Raw genomic sequence first — 17430 nt, 5'->3', positions numbered from 1 at the left:
GAACCTATTGTTAACAATAATAATAATTATTGTTAACTGAAAAGTTAAAATACTTTTCATTAATTTAATTTCATTTAATATAATAAAATATAAACTTAAAAAACATAAATTAAGTTCTAAAACTAAAACTTAAGTCAATTAAAACTAAATAGAAATATAGAAAATGAATAAAAATGACATGCACAAAATTACTATAACTTAAATTAAAACTAAAAATATAAAAATAAAGCTCATTCAAAATATTAATAAATACTATAAAATGATATAAATAACACTAAAATTACACTAGTAAGCAATCACTTTAATTAAGGTCTGAAGCCCTTATCATCCATTGATCATCCACCTTCTTCTGAATTGTCTCTCACTCTTTCTGTTTTAGGTGGAGCACTTAAGAAAGAGGGCATCCCGTGGATAGCAGAGCCCGCTCACCGTGACAGTACCTCTGTTGACCCGCTGTCTTGTTCTATGCGTGCACATCAGTCTTACAGTCCCAGCCCAACCAGCTGGCCCCCTCCTTCTGCCCCTCGTTCCTGTGTCTCGGTTTCTGCTCTACCCTCAATGGACTTCCCTACAATCATCCACCCTCACTGTGATGGACTGACGGACCCTTTTTCATCCTCCCCGCAGCTGAACCGCTGCACCCCTGGGTTGTTATCCCACCTTCCAGCTACACCGCCACCGAAAAAGTATGGCAAACTAAAGCCCCCACGAACTCCACCACCTCCATCCCGTAAGCTGCTAAACCTCCTGCCCAACATCACCCTCACACGCAGCAAGAGCCAGAGCCAACTGGCCAACCGGATCGATGACCCAACACCCAACAAGTAAGTTCAGCACTAAATCATATTTTATTTATGGATGTATTACTTCATGGCATGATGATCTCTTCTCAGAGTTTGCTTGGAAAATGTTTATTTTAACAGCTGAATGATGTCAAATGTCAAGTATGACAGTATTGATTTATGTGAGTCTGCTGCTGGGCTTTATGGTGTCTTTAAAAGGAACTGTCTAGATTGAAGGAAGTTTTACTATTTTACCATTGCAAATATTTGACTGCAAACTATGCATTTCAGAAATTGCTGAAGGAAATCCTGGTGTAAGCACTGGTTTTGTGTAAATGAAATGCCATATCATACTTGCTTTTGTTTTTGTAATAACAAAAAGTGTCCAGTCGTAAGTCAGCTACAAACAGAAATTCACACAAAGTTATTGTGTCTATAAATAGATGCAAAGGAAACGGACCAATCACAATTCAGCATGCAGATACACTACTGTTCAAAAGTTTAGCTCCTGTAAAAAAATATATATATATTTTTTTTTTTTTTTGGGAGTCTCTTATGTTTCACCAAGGGTCCATTTATTTGATCAAAAATATAATAAAGCAGTAATATTGTGAAATATTATTACAATTTAAGATGACCATTTTCTATTTTAATATATTTAAAAATGTAATTTATTCCTGTGGTGGCAAAGCTGAATTTTCAGCAGCCATTACGCCAGGCTTCAGTGTCACATGATCCTTCAGAAATCATTTTAATATGCTGATTTGCTGCTCAAGTAACATTTCTGATTTTTTTCAATGTTGAAAAACATTTTTACGGTATAATATTTTTGTGGAAACTGATAAATTTCTATTCAGCATTCTTTGATTAATAGAATGTTCAAAAGAATGCCATATATTTAAAAATGGAAATATTTTGTAACATTACAAATGTCCTTTCTGTCATCAAGTGAGTGCATCCTTGCTGAATATAAGTATTAATTTCTTTAAAAAAAATAAAGCACTGACACCAAACTTTCAAAAGGTAGTGTATAGAAAACCAATTACAATTCAGTATATAAATATAATGAAGCAGACATTGCTGTCTGTAACTAAAATGCATCTATTTGACCATTAGCCTGCGTTATGTATTGTTTTTTTCCCCCGTCCTGATGCAACCTAATACTATAAACATGATGTCAGATTCTCGGAAACACTTACCGCTTGATAGTCATGCAGTAATGCACTGAGATGATGGGAATGGAATATATTCATCTGAAGGGTGTAGATAAAATCTGGAGCATAAGCGAGGCCTTTTCAAACCATAAGATTAGTGCCAGCGTTAACAGCAACATACAGACTTGAAACTGCACAGAAATATACTGAATGCTGACATTTCATTTTAAACTTGACTAAGAATGTCCAGACTCTTATTACTCTCATAATCACAATTTCATGGTTTGAAATGAATATTCTGTCATCATATTTAGTATTAATATTAGTCACCCTCATGTTGCCTCAAACCTGACTTTGATTCCTCAATGCTGGTTGGATTTTTTCATACAGTTACAATGAACTGCACTTGAGATTTCAAAAATTATGCAAAAGTATCATTAAATATCATAAATGGGATCCATATGATTTGTGCATTTTATTCCAAGTCTTCAAAATCCACATGACATATTTGTGTGAGGAACAAACTGAGATTCATAATCTTCCTTTTCCACTGTGATTTAATGAATCTATCAGAGATTTAAAAAAAAAATTGGTGCTGTCAAACGATTAATCTCGATTAATCGCATTCAAAATAAAACATTTTATTTACATATTATATATGTGTGCTGTGTATATTTATTATGTGTATATATAAATACAAGCACATGCATGTGTATATATTTAAGAAAAATATGTTATGTTTATATATTAAATATATTTATATATCCTATAATATAAAATACAAGAATATAAATGTATATGCATGTAAATATTTCCAAAATATATACTGTATGTGTGTGTATTTATATATACAAAATAAATATACACAGTACACATACATATATTATGTAAACAAAAACTTTTATTTCGGGTGCAATTATTCACAGTTAATCGTTTGACAGCACTACAAAAAATGATAAATTACAGTTTGCATAACGAATCATTTTAGATTTTTTTAAATATAGCAATAAAGTCATATGGAACACTTTTATGATACTTTCATGGTGGTTTTTTTGCAGTTTGGTATTTTGACAGCCCCATTCCTTTGGACAATTGGAAAATTGGACAGGATATTAAAAAAAATTGACCTTTTGTGTTCCACAGAAGAAAGAAAGTCCTACAGGTTTGAAACAGGAAATAAATAATGATAACACGTTGTATCATTGCCACACTGCATGTAAAATGAGCAGGATGCTGACTCTTTATAAATCCAGCAGATTTTTGTTATACATTGAACAACATTTGCTACTTGTAAGAACATGTTGCCTAACTCAGCAAGAATTTGGGACGATTTTTAGCCCTGAAGCATAAATAAAGAAATCCTTCTTAGACGAAATGTTCTACATATTCTTTTAGCTCCCGCTGTTCATATGTGTACCATACTGTGTAGACCTGCCCAGTGTGTGTTCGTCTGTGGGAGTGGACTGCTGTGACATCTGAGATCACTGATGACCCAGTTCCAAGCAGGTTTTAGAGAGTAGTTCAACACTCCCCGTCCTTCCGCCCCTTCACGTAGCCCCAGTGTTTCCCGTTAGCACATGGCCGAGGTCAGACCCCTTCTCAGACTCGCTGGCGTCCAGTGCTTAATCATTCCCGCTCCTCTGAGCCAATAAACGTCCGCAGGATTGGAGCTCCTCCTCATAATATGTGTGTGAACTGAAATCCACCGCAAAAACTCCCTGCCTGTGAAGCTGCACGCCTGCATTTGCACCACATTTTTGAAATATTTGTGGTGGACAAGCTGCAGATGTGTGTTTATTTAAAGTACTATAGAAAGATTTCTTGCTGGGAGGTGCAGAGTGAGTCCTTATGAGAGCTTTCTGGGAATTATAATTGGCTGCATTGTAATAATTCCAATGAAAGATTGCAGGTGATGAGAGTCTTAATGATTTCAGGTTAAATAGTATATGCTTTTGTTTAACTTTTGTTTTGAAGTTCATATTAAATGGTTTTACAATGTAAAAATTATTGTGTTTTTATATTTATTTATTTATTTATTTATATATATATATATATATATATATATATATATATATATATATATATATATATATATATATATATATATATATATATATATATATATATATATTTATTTATTTATTTATTTATTTATTTATTTATTTGTTATAAGGTCATAAAAGCTGAATGCCAAAGTCGTTTTTAATAATTAAATTAAATGATTTAATTGTTATTATAATCATAACTATTTATTGTTCTAATTATTTATTTTAATTATTAATTATTTTATCATTTAATTTACAAAAACACCAAAATGCTATTTAAATGGACTATAGCATATCACACTAATGTCAACTACCAAGATATCAAATGTTGACTTGTGCCCTTTTGCCTGCAGGAGTGGGAAGAAAAACAAGCCGCTTCTGAACGTGCAGGTAAACGGTGGAGGAAACGGCTGGGAAGACTCGCCCTCACGGTCACCGCAGTTGTCTGCCCGTTCCCCCTGCATCCTACCAAACACCCCCAGTCACCTGGGAGATCCCGCGGGTGTAAGAAGTAAGTGCTTTTTAGTAAAAGACAAGTTTGTGTGTTCCAAAACCTAGTGAGCTCCCTACCTTGAAAACATTTTCAGTCATCATACTATAGGTGCACTTCAGATGAAAAGGCTACAGTTAGACATCTGCATTATGTTTGCTAATGAAATATGTTTATTTGGCTAAATCAGCTTTACACATACTGTTCATTCCCAGAATGCACTCACTGCAGTGAAAAATTCATCCAGTCAACTCTAAAGCTAGAGTGATATGCTAACGCCAAACTCAGTTTTAAAACAGAGTACAATCTGTTTTTCTTTAACATCATATAGATCATGTTGCATCCCACGGAAGCTCTCCGGTAATCATGAGGAAGGATATTGGTCTGGATGTCACACACAGGTACTGACCATTGAACTTTTGCTTGTTTTCATTCTTACGTCCGTGTTTGTCTTTCATCTTGACATTGGCTTTCTTATTGTGCCACCTTAAAGGTTTTCCACCAAGTCCTGGTTGTCTCAGACGTGTCAGGTGTGCAAGAAGAACATGATGTTTGGTGTTAAATGCAAACATTGCAAGTAAGCAACCACAGGGATTTTTTAGGGAAAACCACATCTGAGTTCCCAGTATCTTCTTACTAATGTTTGCTTTAATCTCTTTTAGGGTGAAGTGCCACAATAAATGTACCAAAGAGGCCCCTAAGTGCAGGATTTCATTTGCACAATGTAAGATTTTTTGTACAAGATGTAGTATACTGTATATTTAGATTGCTTTGCAGATGATCTAAAGTTCTTTTCTGTTTTTTCAGTTCCAAACAAGATCAGAAGAACAGAGTCAGTACCATCAGGGATCAATAACCAGGTGGAGCGACCGACAGAGTCTCAGCAGTACGGAACATTACCGAAGGCAATAAACAAAAAGGCATGTAGCAAAACACACAAACCAGACATTTGAGTCACACCATACTTACATTAGTATTATTACTATCTATCTATCTATCTATCTATCTATCTATCTATCTATATGTGTATGTGTATGTGTATGTATATGTATATGTATATGTATAAGTGACAACACATAATATTCGAAATGCTGTTTTATTATTTGTCATAACTGTTTAAAATATCATTTTTATACCCTATGTTTTTTTTTTTTTTTTTGAATTTATTATTATAATTAATGATAATAATTTAAGTAAATTATTTTTTTTCATTTATTTTGCAATTCCATTTGGTGATGCTAGTGATTGCCAATGAAGTATGTAATTATTTGTTAAATACTGTAAGATTTTAATGTTACATAGTAATAAGGAAAAATAATAGTGTTATTAATATTATATGAAGTAAATAAATAATAAATCAGATCATATAAATAAAATGATAATTTAAAAATAAATGTTATTTAATTTATTTTAATTTTTGCACTTTCATTTAGTGATGCTTGTGAGTACCCAAAAGATTTATTGAAACGCTATTTTATAATATGGCATACTTGTTTCAAACATCCATTTTTATATCCTATATTTTTATTTTATTTTAAAAATACATTATTTCTATATCGTTTATATTTCTTTTTACAATTTCATGTTATGATGCTAGTGACTACGTATAAGATTTGTCATTGAAATGCTATTTTATAAAATGTCTTAATTGATTCAAACATCCTTCTTTGCACCTTATTTGGTTATTTTTTGGAAAAGATTTTTTTAAGATATGTGTCCCTCCCTTCAGGACCACCCTCCATCACTCAGTCACCTGGATTCCAGTAGTAACCCCTCCTCCACCACCTCCTCCACCCCCTCCTCACCTGCCCCCTACGGTCAGAGCAACCCCCCAAGCGCCACCCCACCACCCAACCCCTCCCCTAAGGGTCACGTTGACAGTCGTTTTCACTTCCCAGGTTAGTCTTCTTTACACCAATACCATGGCATCTTATTTGCCGCCCGCATGTAAACCCATTTAAACCTCTGCACTACAGAATGTCACTCTTTTTGTAGCACAGCATTATTAAGTACTCCTTTCTTGTTTCCAATGCTTAGAAATTACCTCTTCAATAAATGCACACTAACCTACTAATATCTGCCTAAGTAACTCTCGCTGACGCATAACAACTATAACAAGCAAGTTGTTTAACCAGGTCTTTCTCTTTTCCTTGTGGACATTTGTCTAATTGTCCCACTCAGTAGCTGCCTGCTACTTTCAGCATAGACAACAGTTTGTCTTCCCTGGTGAGTTAACAATCCTCCAGACCACAAAACTCTGTTATTTACTCTTCAGGTGTGGTGTCTGAGTTCCTAGTTGAGTTATCACTGACGTTTTGAGACAACTCCCGTCTGTTTCCCAATCCTGAGAGCTTCAGCTGTAGTGAACTCAAATAGAGTGGGGGAACTATGACGTCGCTTAGGCGGATCTGCTGTTGGCATGAAACTGGTTCCCTTGACAAAAAGCCAATAGCATAGGCTTTTGGATTATCTCAGAAAATAAGCTCTGTGTTCAATCAATAGTTCATGAAACTTACACGTTTTTTCCATCAAGATAATCTTCACAAAATAATATAACTTTGAATTTTGAAGCCTAAATAAAAGCGCCAGAACTTAAAAGCTAAACTTAGGCTATAAACGAACTACAGCACCACGGTTGCTCGCCTTCAGCGTCACCACCAGCACGCTCCCAACAACTTTTTCAAACTTATTTTTAACATGTTCAGTGAAAAGTATTTATACTGTATATGAATTTTAATCCACGCTACATGAACCTTTTCATATAAACTGGAATAAATACAAAACTAGAGCCTAACTAAAACTGAAATGAGACATTAGTAATAAATAGTATAGTGAATAAATTAAATAACCATAGCTAAAGGACATTTGAAAGCATGTAACGTTATTTCTGTACATTTCGAAATAAGGTGAATTAAAAGTCAATAAATCCTTGATTAATATGAATATTTGGTAACACTTTAGAATAGGCAACACTTATTCGCTATTAACTACAACTTTTCCCTCAATAAATTCCTAATTTGCTGCTTATTAATAGTCAGTAAGGTAGTTGTTAAATTTAGGTATTGCGTAGGATTAGGGATGAAGAATAAGGTCATGTAGAATAAGGCATTAATATGTGCTTAATTACCGGTACTACTAATAAATGGCTAATATTCTAGTAATATGCATGTTAATAAGCAACTAGTTAAGAGACCATAGTACCCACGTACTATTCACTAAAATTCTAGTGCATTTCATCTATTAAATAACAGCGAGTTTTGGGATATGGTAATTAAACGTATTTTTTGTGAATAAAGTACCACATTTCAGCTATAGTTTTGTTAGGGTGGGTAACGTTACACAAAATGTTATTTTATCCTTGCTTCTAGGAAATCCTCAATCTACATGCTTTCTAACAGCTTCATGTGGCCGCAAACATTTCATTTTAACGTGACTTTAAGCACTATGCATAATTAAAGTTTCACTTTAACCACATAAAGCCGGTAAATGTGGTGTTTACATGAAATAATCATATGAGTGTACCTTATGGTACGAACCCAGAGTCTCTGTATCAGTAGGAAAGCGATAAAACGAGCATCTTCCATCCGAAAACTTGTTGCATTTCGGGGCAAAGCAAAAAAAACATTGTCAAACGAAAATATAAAATGCGGGACACTATTAATTGTATTACAAATTATACTACAACTGGAAAATACTATAAATTGATAAACTGTTTGGCATGATGACGTTGAATGTCTCCGACAGCGCCTGTAGTCCCATTTAGCAACTTGTTAACAACCGTCTTTTTTAAGAAACGTAACGGTTTAAAAAAATCACTAGTGGGGTGTAACTGGTGTGTTTTATGTCGTAGAATAAAATGTGACATTATCTTGAGCTTGTGTGAACCACGGACCTTATTTAAGGGATTTAACCAAAATCCCATTCAAAAAACCCATTGACTCTGGGACAATGGAACCGGAAGTGCTAAAATGCACTCGCTTCCGGGTTTTTGCCTACAAAGTGACATCATAGTTCCACCACTCTATTGAGATAAAGTTGCTAGTAGTGCTTATACTGTGGTGTGTTGCTTTCTAGTGGTCATCTATGGGAATTGCTATATTTTTTGCAGTATTTTGTGCTTTCAATTCTCTGTGTGCCTCTGGTGCTGTGTATAGAGAATCTAAAAGATATGTTATTCAGTTCTTTAGTTGTATTATATTAAAGGTGCAACAAGTTATTAGCATGCATCACTATTAATATTGCTAGTTTTATTAAAATAATAATAAAACTCTATATATATATATATATATATATATATATATATATATATATATATATATATATATATACACTCATTGCCAAAAATATCGGCACCGTTGGTAAATATGATCAAAGAAGGCTGTGAAAATTAATCTGTATTGTTGATCCTTTTGATCTTTTATTAAAAAATTCACAAAAATCTAACCTTTCATCGGATAATAAGAATTTAAAATGGGGAAATATCATTATGAAATAAATGTTTTTCTCAAATACACATTGGACACAATTATTGGCACCCCTAGAAATTCTTATGAGTAAAATATCTCTGATGTATATTCCCATTCATATTCACAATTTTGATTTTTTATGAACATGAAATTATCCAGCCATGGCTTCCTGTTTCACAGAAATATAAATAGGAGGGAAAACAAAGCCCAAATTCCCTTAATCATTCATCACAATGAGAAAAACCAAAGAATATATTTCTGATGTGCAGCAAAAGATAATTGAGCTTCACAAATTAGTGAAGTGGCTTTAAGAAAAGAGCTAGAGCAGTGAAAATTCCCATTTCCACCATCAGGGCAATGATTAAGAATTTCCAATCAACAGAAAATGTTACGAAACTGCCAGGAAGAGGATGTGTGTCTATATCTTCCTAATGCACGGTGAGAAGGAGAGTTTGAGTGGCTAAAGACTCTCCAAGGACCACAGCTGGAGAATTGCAGAAAATAGTTGAGTCTCGGGGTCAGAAAACCTTAAAATAAGAAAATTGTCAAACAGCACCTACATCACCACATGTTGTTTGGGAGGGTTTCAAGAAAAATTCTCCTCGCTCATCCAAAAACAAACTCCAGCATATTCAGTTATCAGATACGACTGGAACTTCAAATGGGACTGGCTTCTATGGTCAGATGAAACTAAAAAATTTGCTTTTTAGCAGCAAACACTCAAGATGGGTTTGGTGAACACAGGGATAAAAAGTACCCCATGTGTACAATGAAATATACCGCTGTATTTTTGATGTTGTGGACCTATATTTCTGCTGGAGGTCCTGGACATCTTGTTTAGACACATGGCATCATGGATTCTATCAAATGCCAACAGATAAAAAAATCAATAAGTGACTGACTCTGTTAGAAATCTTATAATGGGCCATGTTTGGATCTTCCAAACGTACAATAATCCAAACACAAACCTCAAAAACAACACAAAAATGGGTCACTGAGCACAAAACCAAGCTTCTGCTGGCCATTCCAGTCCTCTGACCTGAACCCTGTAGAAAATGAGTGGAGTGAACTGAAGAGAAGCAGCACCAACATGGAGCTGGGAATCTAAAGTGGTCTGGATGAAGGAATGGTCTCTGATCTCTTGTCAGGTGTTCTCTAACCTCATCAGGCATTATAGGAGAAAATGTAGAGCTGTTAAACTGGCAAATGGAGGTTTCAAAAAGTATTGAATAAAAGGGTGCCGTTAATTGTGGCCAATGTGTATTATAGAAAAACATTTATTTCATAATGATATTTCCCTCAATTTTAAATTCTTATTATCCAATAAAAGGTTAGATTTTTGTGAATTGTTTAAATAAAAAATCAAAAGGATCAACAATACAGATTAATTTTCACAGCCTTCTTTGATCATATTTACCAAGGGTGCCGATATTTTTGGCAATGAGTATATATATATATATATATATATATATATATATATATATATATATATATATATATATATATATATATATATATATATATATATAAAAAAAAAATCACGACATGCATGCATACATGCATACATGCATACATACATACATGCATACAGACACACACACACACACACACACACACACACATACATACTGTACATACATACATTTGAACAGCAACTACTTTCAACTTCAAAACTTTAAGTGGAGTAGAATTACTTGGTGCACCTTTTCATGGAATCTGAACGTTTAATGTCACGTATGACTCAAGAATCCCTTTTTTCTCACAGACGTATCCAGTTCCACGCATTCAGATGGAGGTTGCAACACCGGGTAAGACGAGACTTTTTGATTGCCGTTTCTACAGTATTTCTAGAAATGTTTTGACCCCGGGAAGTTTCATTGGTTTTGGTTCCTCATGGTACATTATAATTTCTTAACTGTAGCTGAGTAGCACACATTTTTGGTTATTGCCTCATCTTGGATGAATCAGTTGCGCTAAGTTCACATGGAACCAATGTGGCAGCACTGACTTCTGTAGAATTTTTCCTGTAAGTTCAAACTCATGATGTATGCTTCAAAGATGCTCTAAAGGAATAGTTCACACAAATACTTTCCATAATTTATTCACCTTTATGTTAATCCCAACCTGCTTGTTTGATCTTCTTCAGTGGAACACAAAAGAGGATGTCAAGCACCAAAATTGACAAAAAAAAGCGCTGTAAAAGTAGCTTGAAGCCATTTGATACCTTTTTGTGAGGAAAGGCCAAAACTGAAGTAATTATACGCTGAAAAACTTCTCAAATCCATGTTGTTATTGCTAACTAAAACTATATAATTAAAGCTATAAATAAAGAATGAACAATGAACAAAATAAATATATATGTGTCTGTGTGTGTTTTATATATATATATATATATATATATTAGTGCTGTCAAACGATTAATCGCATCCAAAATAAAAGTTTTTCTTTACATAATATATAAGTGTGTACGGTTTATTTATTATGTACATATAAATACAAACACATGCAAGTATACATTTTATAAAAATATTACATATATTTATATATAATATAAAAATAATAATGTAAATGTATATACATGAAAATATTTTCAAAATATATACTGAATGTGTGTGTATTTATATATACATAATAAATAAACACAGTACACATAAATATATTATGTAAACAAAAGCTTTTATTTTGATGCGATTTAATCATGATTTATCGTTTGACAGCACTAATATATATATATATATATATATATATATATATATATATATATATATATATATATACACACACACACACACACACACACACACACACATACACACACACATACACACATACTGTACATACATACATACATTTATTTATATATATATACCAAAATAACACTACCTCAAACATCATTTAATTCAAACGTGGACTGTCAAGTTGTTTCACATGTTTCATTTTTTGTGAAAGACAAATGACATTTGACATAAAACCATGATACGTTCTGTGGTATTTCCTTTATTTCTGATCCATATTAAAAGTCACATGGCTTCAGAATAGCATAATGCTGAGTAAATGACAGAATTTAGATTTTTGGGTGAACTATCCTTTGGTAAATGGTCTAGATCATACTGTATATTATACATAGTTCTGATAACTATTTAAAAGTGATTAATAAATGACCACTAAGTTTAGTATGTCTTCTCTCCCATGCAGAGAAACAGATCAGTTGGATGGTAATGTCAACCAGTTGTCAACAGGCCAAAGGGAAGCTGTGGTGAGTGCCGCAAGAAACATGTCCACCCACAGAGCTACTAGGAACTGAAAGTATTTGTGGGCAACATTTCCAGTTTATCGTGGTGGTCACATGATTTTGTGCGGTCAGTGGTGTTAGTTAGTGACCCTAACCCAGGGTTCCTCAAATCTTTCCCTGGGGGGCCAATCTGCTGCAGAGTTTAGCTCCAACCCTGATCAAACTCACCTACCTGAGATTTTTTAATGATCTTAAAGACACTGATTAGCATGCTCAGGTGTGTTTGATTAGGGTTAGAGCTAAACTCTGCAGGAGTGGGCCAGATTTGAGGATGCCTGCCCTAACCACTAAAAGACAATACAGAAGCTTTTTATCTTACATCTAAATTTTGAATTGTGTAAAATCTAAATGGATTTACAGTAGGATTAACCGAAAATGAAATATACATTTAGCCCTAGAATTGACTAAATTGGTTATTATATTCAGGATGAGGAGCAGCAAGGGGACGACGGTCAGGATCAGGAAGGTTCGGACGATGAAAGTGAAGACGATGAAGTGGATGACCTGCCCAACTGCAGGGGCTACTGGAAGGACCACATAAGCCGTAAGGCCAGCCAGACCAGCGTTTACCTGCAGGAGTGGGATGTGCCTTTCGAGCAGCTGGAGCTCGGAGAGCTGATCGGTAAAGGCCGCTGGGGGAAGGTGTGCAGGGGCCGCTGGCATGGAGAGGTGGCCGTTCGCTTGTTAGAGATTGATGGTAACAACCAGGAGCACCTGAAGCTGTTCAAGAAGGAGGTGATGAACTACCGGCAAACGCGACACGAGAACGTCGTGCTGTTTATGGGGGCCTGCATGAACCCACCTCATCTGGCCATTATCACCAGGTTCACCTCTCTCTGCTCTCTCAATGTTGTGTCATTCATGTAAAGACATTAATATTTTTATTCAGCAAGGATGCATTTAATTCATCAAAAGTGACCGTAAAGACATTTATTATGTTACAAAAGACTTCTGTTTTAAATAAATGCTGTTCTTTCTATTCACCATCCTGAATGCATCATGTTTTCCACAAAAATGTTAAGCAGCACAGCTGATAATAATCACAAATGTTTCTTGAGCACCAAATAAGCCTTTTAGAATGATTTCTGAAGGATCATGTAACACTGAAGACTGGAGTAATTGGCTGCTGAAAGTTCATCTTTCTCATTACAGAAATGAATTACATTTTAAAGTATATTAAAACAGAAAAGTTGTTTTAAAGTGTAATATTTCACAATATTACTGTTTTTACTGTATTTTTATTAAATAAATGCAGCCTTGGTGAGCATTAAAAAAATCTTACTCTGAACCTTTGAATGGTACTGTGTATGTTTTGAATGTGTACACTCTTAAAAAATGCTGGGTTAAATACAACCCAGCGCTGGGTAAAATATAGACGAACCCAGCGATTGGGATGGTTTAGATCCAGTGGTTGGGTAAAACATTTAACCCAACTGTTGGTTGAAAACAACCCGGCATGCGTTCTGTCCAATATTTACCCAGCACTGGTTTGTATTTAACCCAGCATTTTTTTATAGTGATATTATATAAGAGCATTTGTGTTTTGATTGTAATCTATTTATGTTGTCCTGCCACAGCTTTTGTAAAGGACGGACGCTCTACTCGGTTGTAAGGGACTCTAAACTTGACATCAACAAGATAAGACAAATCGCTCAGGAAATTGTAAAGGTATGAAGCATCACATGTAATACATGTTCTTGGCCTTATTTTGATAGATTTTTCAGTGCATGTTATTATCCAAAAAGTGTCTTTCATCAAAATGTAATAACTGTTATCTGACCATTATATCATAAATTTAGCTTCTTTAACTCAAATCATATTGTTTTGTTTTTTGTTTCGTGTCTTTTACCTTTTGCAGGGAATGGGTTACCTCCATGCAAAGGGAATTGTGCACAAAGATTTAAAGTCTAAGAATGTTTTTTACGATTCAAACAAAGTGGTCATCACCGATTTCGGTCTTTTTGGGATGTCTGGAGTGGTCCAGGAGGACAGGTAGGGTGTATGTCATTTACTCCAGTGGTATAAAACTAAAATAGTCTTGTTATACAGTATGCTTTGTTAAGAGCTTCATTAACAGGTGTGTGTTTGTTTGTAGGCGGGAAAATGAACTGAAGCTTCCACGAGGGTGGATCTATTATCTGGCTCCAGAGATTGTGCAAAAGATGGGACCGGGAAACCAAGACTGTTTGCCCTTTTCAAAAGCTGCTGATGTTTACGCATTTGGGTAAAAACCACATCTCTTTTCCCACATCTGCATCACATATTCAGGGCCTCCAATGCAAACATTTGGTTTTGGTGTTAATGTTTCATTTCTGCAACAAAAACACAAAAAAAAATCTCCCGAAGTCAAAGCAAAGACTTTATCTGAATGATCCTTCTTTGTAAAGGCTTTATTGAAATCAAATTACAATATTTTGCAAACCAACACTGAAGTTGATCAGCTTACTTTGAATGTTTCTGTCTCAGCACTATCTGGTATGAACTCCAGGCCAAAGGATGGCCCATCGTTAACCAACCGACTGAAGTTTTGATCTATCAGCTGGGAAGCGGAGAAGGCATCAGAACCTTACTGACCCAGAAGGGTACAAGCTTGGGCAAGGAGGTTACGGTAAGTCCAGCCCTGGTATATTTAAAAAAAATATATATGTATACATACATACATACATACATGCATAAAATAGTATTAACATGGTCATTGTACTCGCACTGCAGGAGATCCTGTCAGCCTGCTGGTCCTTTAAGGTTGAGGACAGACCCACATTCACTCAGCTGTCAGACTTACTAGAGAAGCTGCCGAAGCTCAATCGCAGACTCTCACACCCCGGGCACTTCTGGAAGTCTGAGGAGTATGTATCCTAGTCTGGAACGCTAGCGTGCTGTGGATCCCCCTTTTTGTGGGGGGTGTAGTTTAGGGAGCATGAAAACTAACTGATCGTTTGGAGCCGACCTGTGCATTGTTTTTTTTTTTGTCTCTATTCTGAGCCTACTTAATTTAACAACATTGGATTTTTAGTGTAACAAGAGTCAGAAGGATGCTGTGCATGGAATCAACCATTATATATCTGATCAAACCTGATATCATATGGTGCGGAAAATAACAATAAGTGACAGTAATGAAAAGGAGTGTATGTTTGTGAGTGTTTTTCTGCTACCAAAGTTTTTGCCTGTTATATGAATGATCGGTCTTGTTTGCACATGTGTGAATATTTGTGTGATTTATCATTTACTATATAGAAGCAGATAATAGGAGTAGTTCAGAGGGAAGGTGCTTATTGATTTAACCTGTTACACTTTGAATATGTTTATATTCCCAAATATCTGGCCTGTGGTCAGTAATTCAACTTTTACATTTAAAAACGATGGTTAGACTGTGGTTAAAAGAGTGTAATCTGAATTTATAATAATTAAAATAATATTATTGACAATAATTATATATGATTATATAATGTAATGCATTATATAATATAAAATGATTTATTATTATTATTATTATTATTATTATTTATCAGTATAAGCAGTTGAAATCCCTGAAAACCTTTTCAAATTTTTTTTTTAAATATTTGTGTATGTTGTCTCTGCTATTTTTCTTGTGGGTTTCTCTCCGCACTGGGAATGGGCCAAACTTGTGATCCCCTCTCTGTCATCCGCTGTTCCTGTCTCCATCTTGACGTCTCAACCTTTCTTCTTACCACCAACCTCTTCCAAATCTTCATATTTCACGTCACTTTATTTTCTCCTCTGTATTTTTCTTCCTTCTGTTCTCTGATTGGCTGAATGTTCAGTGCATGGCATCACCACTGTCTGCGTGAGCACTGCAGTCCGGGCCTCCGCTCTCGCTGTCCTTACGTCTACAAATACGACGATTTGTCCACAGCTGCTGTTAACATTAGCATGGCTGCTGCATTCAAAGAAAACAACTGAGTAATTGAGTGTCTTACAAATTTTTAGAATGTTCACCTTTGTGATGCTTTTTCTTATAGTGGTCCCATCTTTTAAACTTTCGCCTGTTCTAACACTGAGCAAAGCCATTTCAGCTAAACTTTGTAAATGGAGAATATGCTGATAGGATTTCAGCAGATTTATTGAGCTAGCAGACGTTTTGCCGTTTCAAATTCCTCATGTGCCATCAGATGAATGGAATGTGTTTTCCATTGCTCTTTTGATAGGACAGACCTTAAAGAGATAGAATTTTCATTTTTGGGTGAACTGTCATCATTTACTCACCCTCAAGTAGTTCCAAACCTGTATGAATTTCTTTGTTCTGCCAAACACAAAAGAAGATATTTTGAAGAAAGTTTGTAACCAGGCTGTTTTGAGGCACCATTGACTTCCATAGTAGGAGAAAAGAATACTATGGAAGTCAATGGTGACCCAGAACTGCTCTGTTTCCCACATTCTTCAGAATATCTTCCTTTGTGTTCAGCAGAACAAAGACATTCATACAGGTTTGGAACTACTTGAGGGTGAGTAAATGATGACAGAATTTTCATTTTTGGGTGAACTATCTCTTTAAGCTTTTACAGTCCGCAAACTTTCTCCTGTGCTCTTAAAAAAGTGACTTTTATATTCCATGTATTTGCTCAAAATTAAGATTTAAATGAATAATCATTTACTGGATGCTAATCTGACCTACTGAGCCCTTCCAGGATGGATAAGTAATAAGGATCCTGATGAGGTATTTGTAATATCATAAAGAATGAAAAATATTTTGACCCAGCAGGATGATGTTCAGGAACTTTTTAATATCTAATACCTCTCGTTTTAATTTGTGCGTGAGTGTGTGTGTGTGTGTGTGTGTGTGTGTGAGAGAGAGAGAGTGTGCATGCAGAGTTTTGAGTGATTTATTTGTGGTGTTATGAACAATGAGAGGATGTTAAAGATGGCAGTGACTGTTCCCATGACAAACTTAAAGGAATTTGAATAGAGGAACTATTGTTTTATTTATTGTACAGCTAAGATTTCTTATATTATTTGTACAAAATTTTATATGTTTCCATCGAAAAATTTTGAAAAGGTACTTTACTCCTGTTGTACAGCTCTTTATATACAAAGTGTGTCGAACACAAATTGTACATTTCTAGAATGAGATTGTGGTTTTAATGTTATGTAATTATGAATTTAATATTTTTGTAAAGCTTATAGCCACTTGTCTGTAAACACAATGTAATTTTATCCTGGCAGAAATAAATAAATAAAACGTT

At 34.8% G+C, this 17430-nt stretch overlaps 1 protein-coding gene across 6 annotated transcripts in view; it reads left to right on the top strand.

Moving 5' to 3' along the window:
- Positions 1–17430, top strand: part of ksr1b (kinase suppressor of ras 1b) — a 36554-nt gene extending 19124 nt beyond the window's left edge. For 4 of the 6 annotated variants that reach the window (XM_058799597.1, XM_058799601.1, XM_058799600.1 and 1 more), the window contains 16 exons: positions 380–824; positions 4335–4492; positions 4803–4872; positions 4965–5048; positions 5134–5195; positions 5279–5391; positions 6201–6369; positions 6653–6697; positions 10703–10745; positions 12133–12193; positions 12656–13053; positions 13807–13897; positions 14088–14221; positions 14325–14453; positions 14696–14837; positions 14942–17430. In XM_058799597.1, the coding sequence (XP_058655580.1) occupies positions 380–824; positions 4335–4492; positions 4803–4872; positions 4965–5048; positions 5134–5195; positions 5279–5391; positions 6201–6369; positions 6653–6697; positions 10703–10745; positions 12133–12193; positions 12656–13053; positions 13807–13897; positions 14088–14221; positions 14325–14453; positions 14696–14837; positions 14942–15088 (2291 nt within the window). In that variant the 3' untranslated portion in view covers positions 15089–17430. The remainder of the gene's footprint in view (positions 1–379; positions 825–4334; positions 4493–4802; positions 4873–4964; positions 5049–5133; positions 5196–5278; positions 5392–6200; positions 6370–6652; positions 6698–10702; positions 10746–12132; positions 12194–12655; positions 13054–13806; positions 13898–14087; positions 14222–14324; positions 14454–14695; positions 14838–14941) is intronic. The other 2 variants (XM_058799598.1, XM_058799599.1) reach the window with 2 other exon arrangements.

This window comes from Onychostoma macrolepis, chromosome 15 (genome assembly GCF_012432095.1).
Source record: "Onychostoma macrolepis isolate SWU-2019 chromosome 15, ASM1243209v1, whole genome shotgun sequence".
NCBI classification, from domain to species: Eukaryota; Metazoa; Chordata; class Actinopteri; order Cypriniformes; family Cyprinidae; genus Onychostoma; species Onychostoma macrolepis.
The sequence above is the reverse complement of the archived record's forward strand: the minus strand, read 5'-3'. Positions and strand labels throughout refer to the sequence as shown.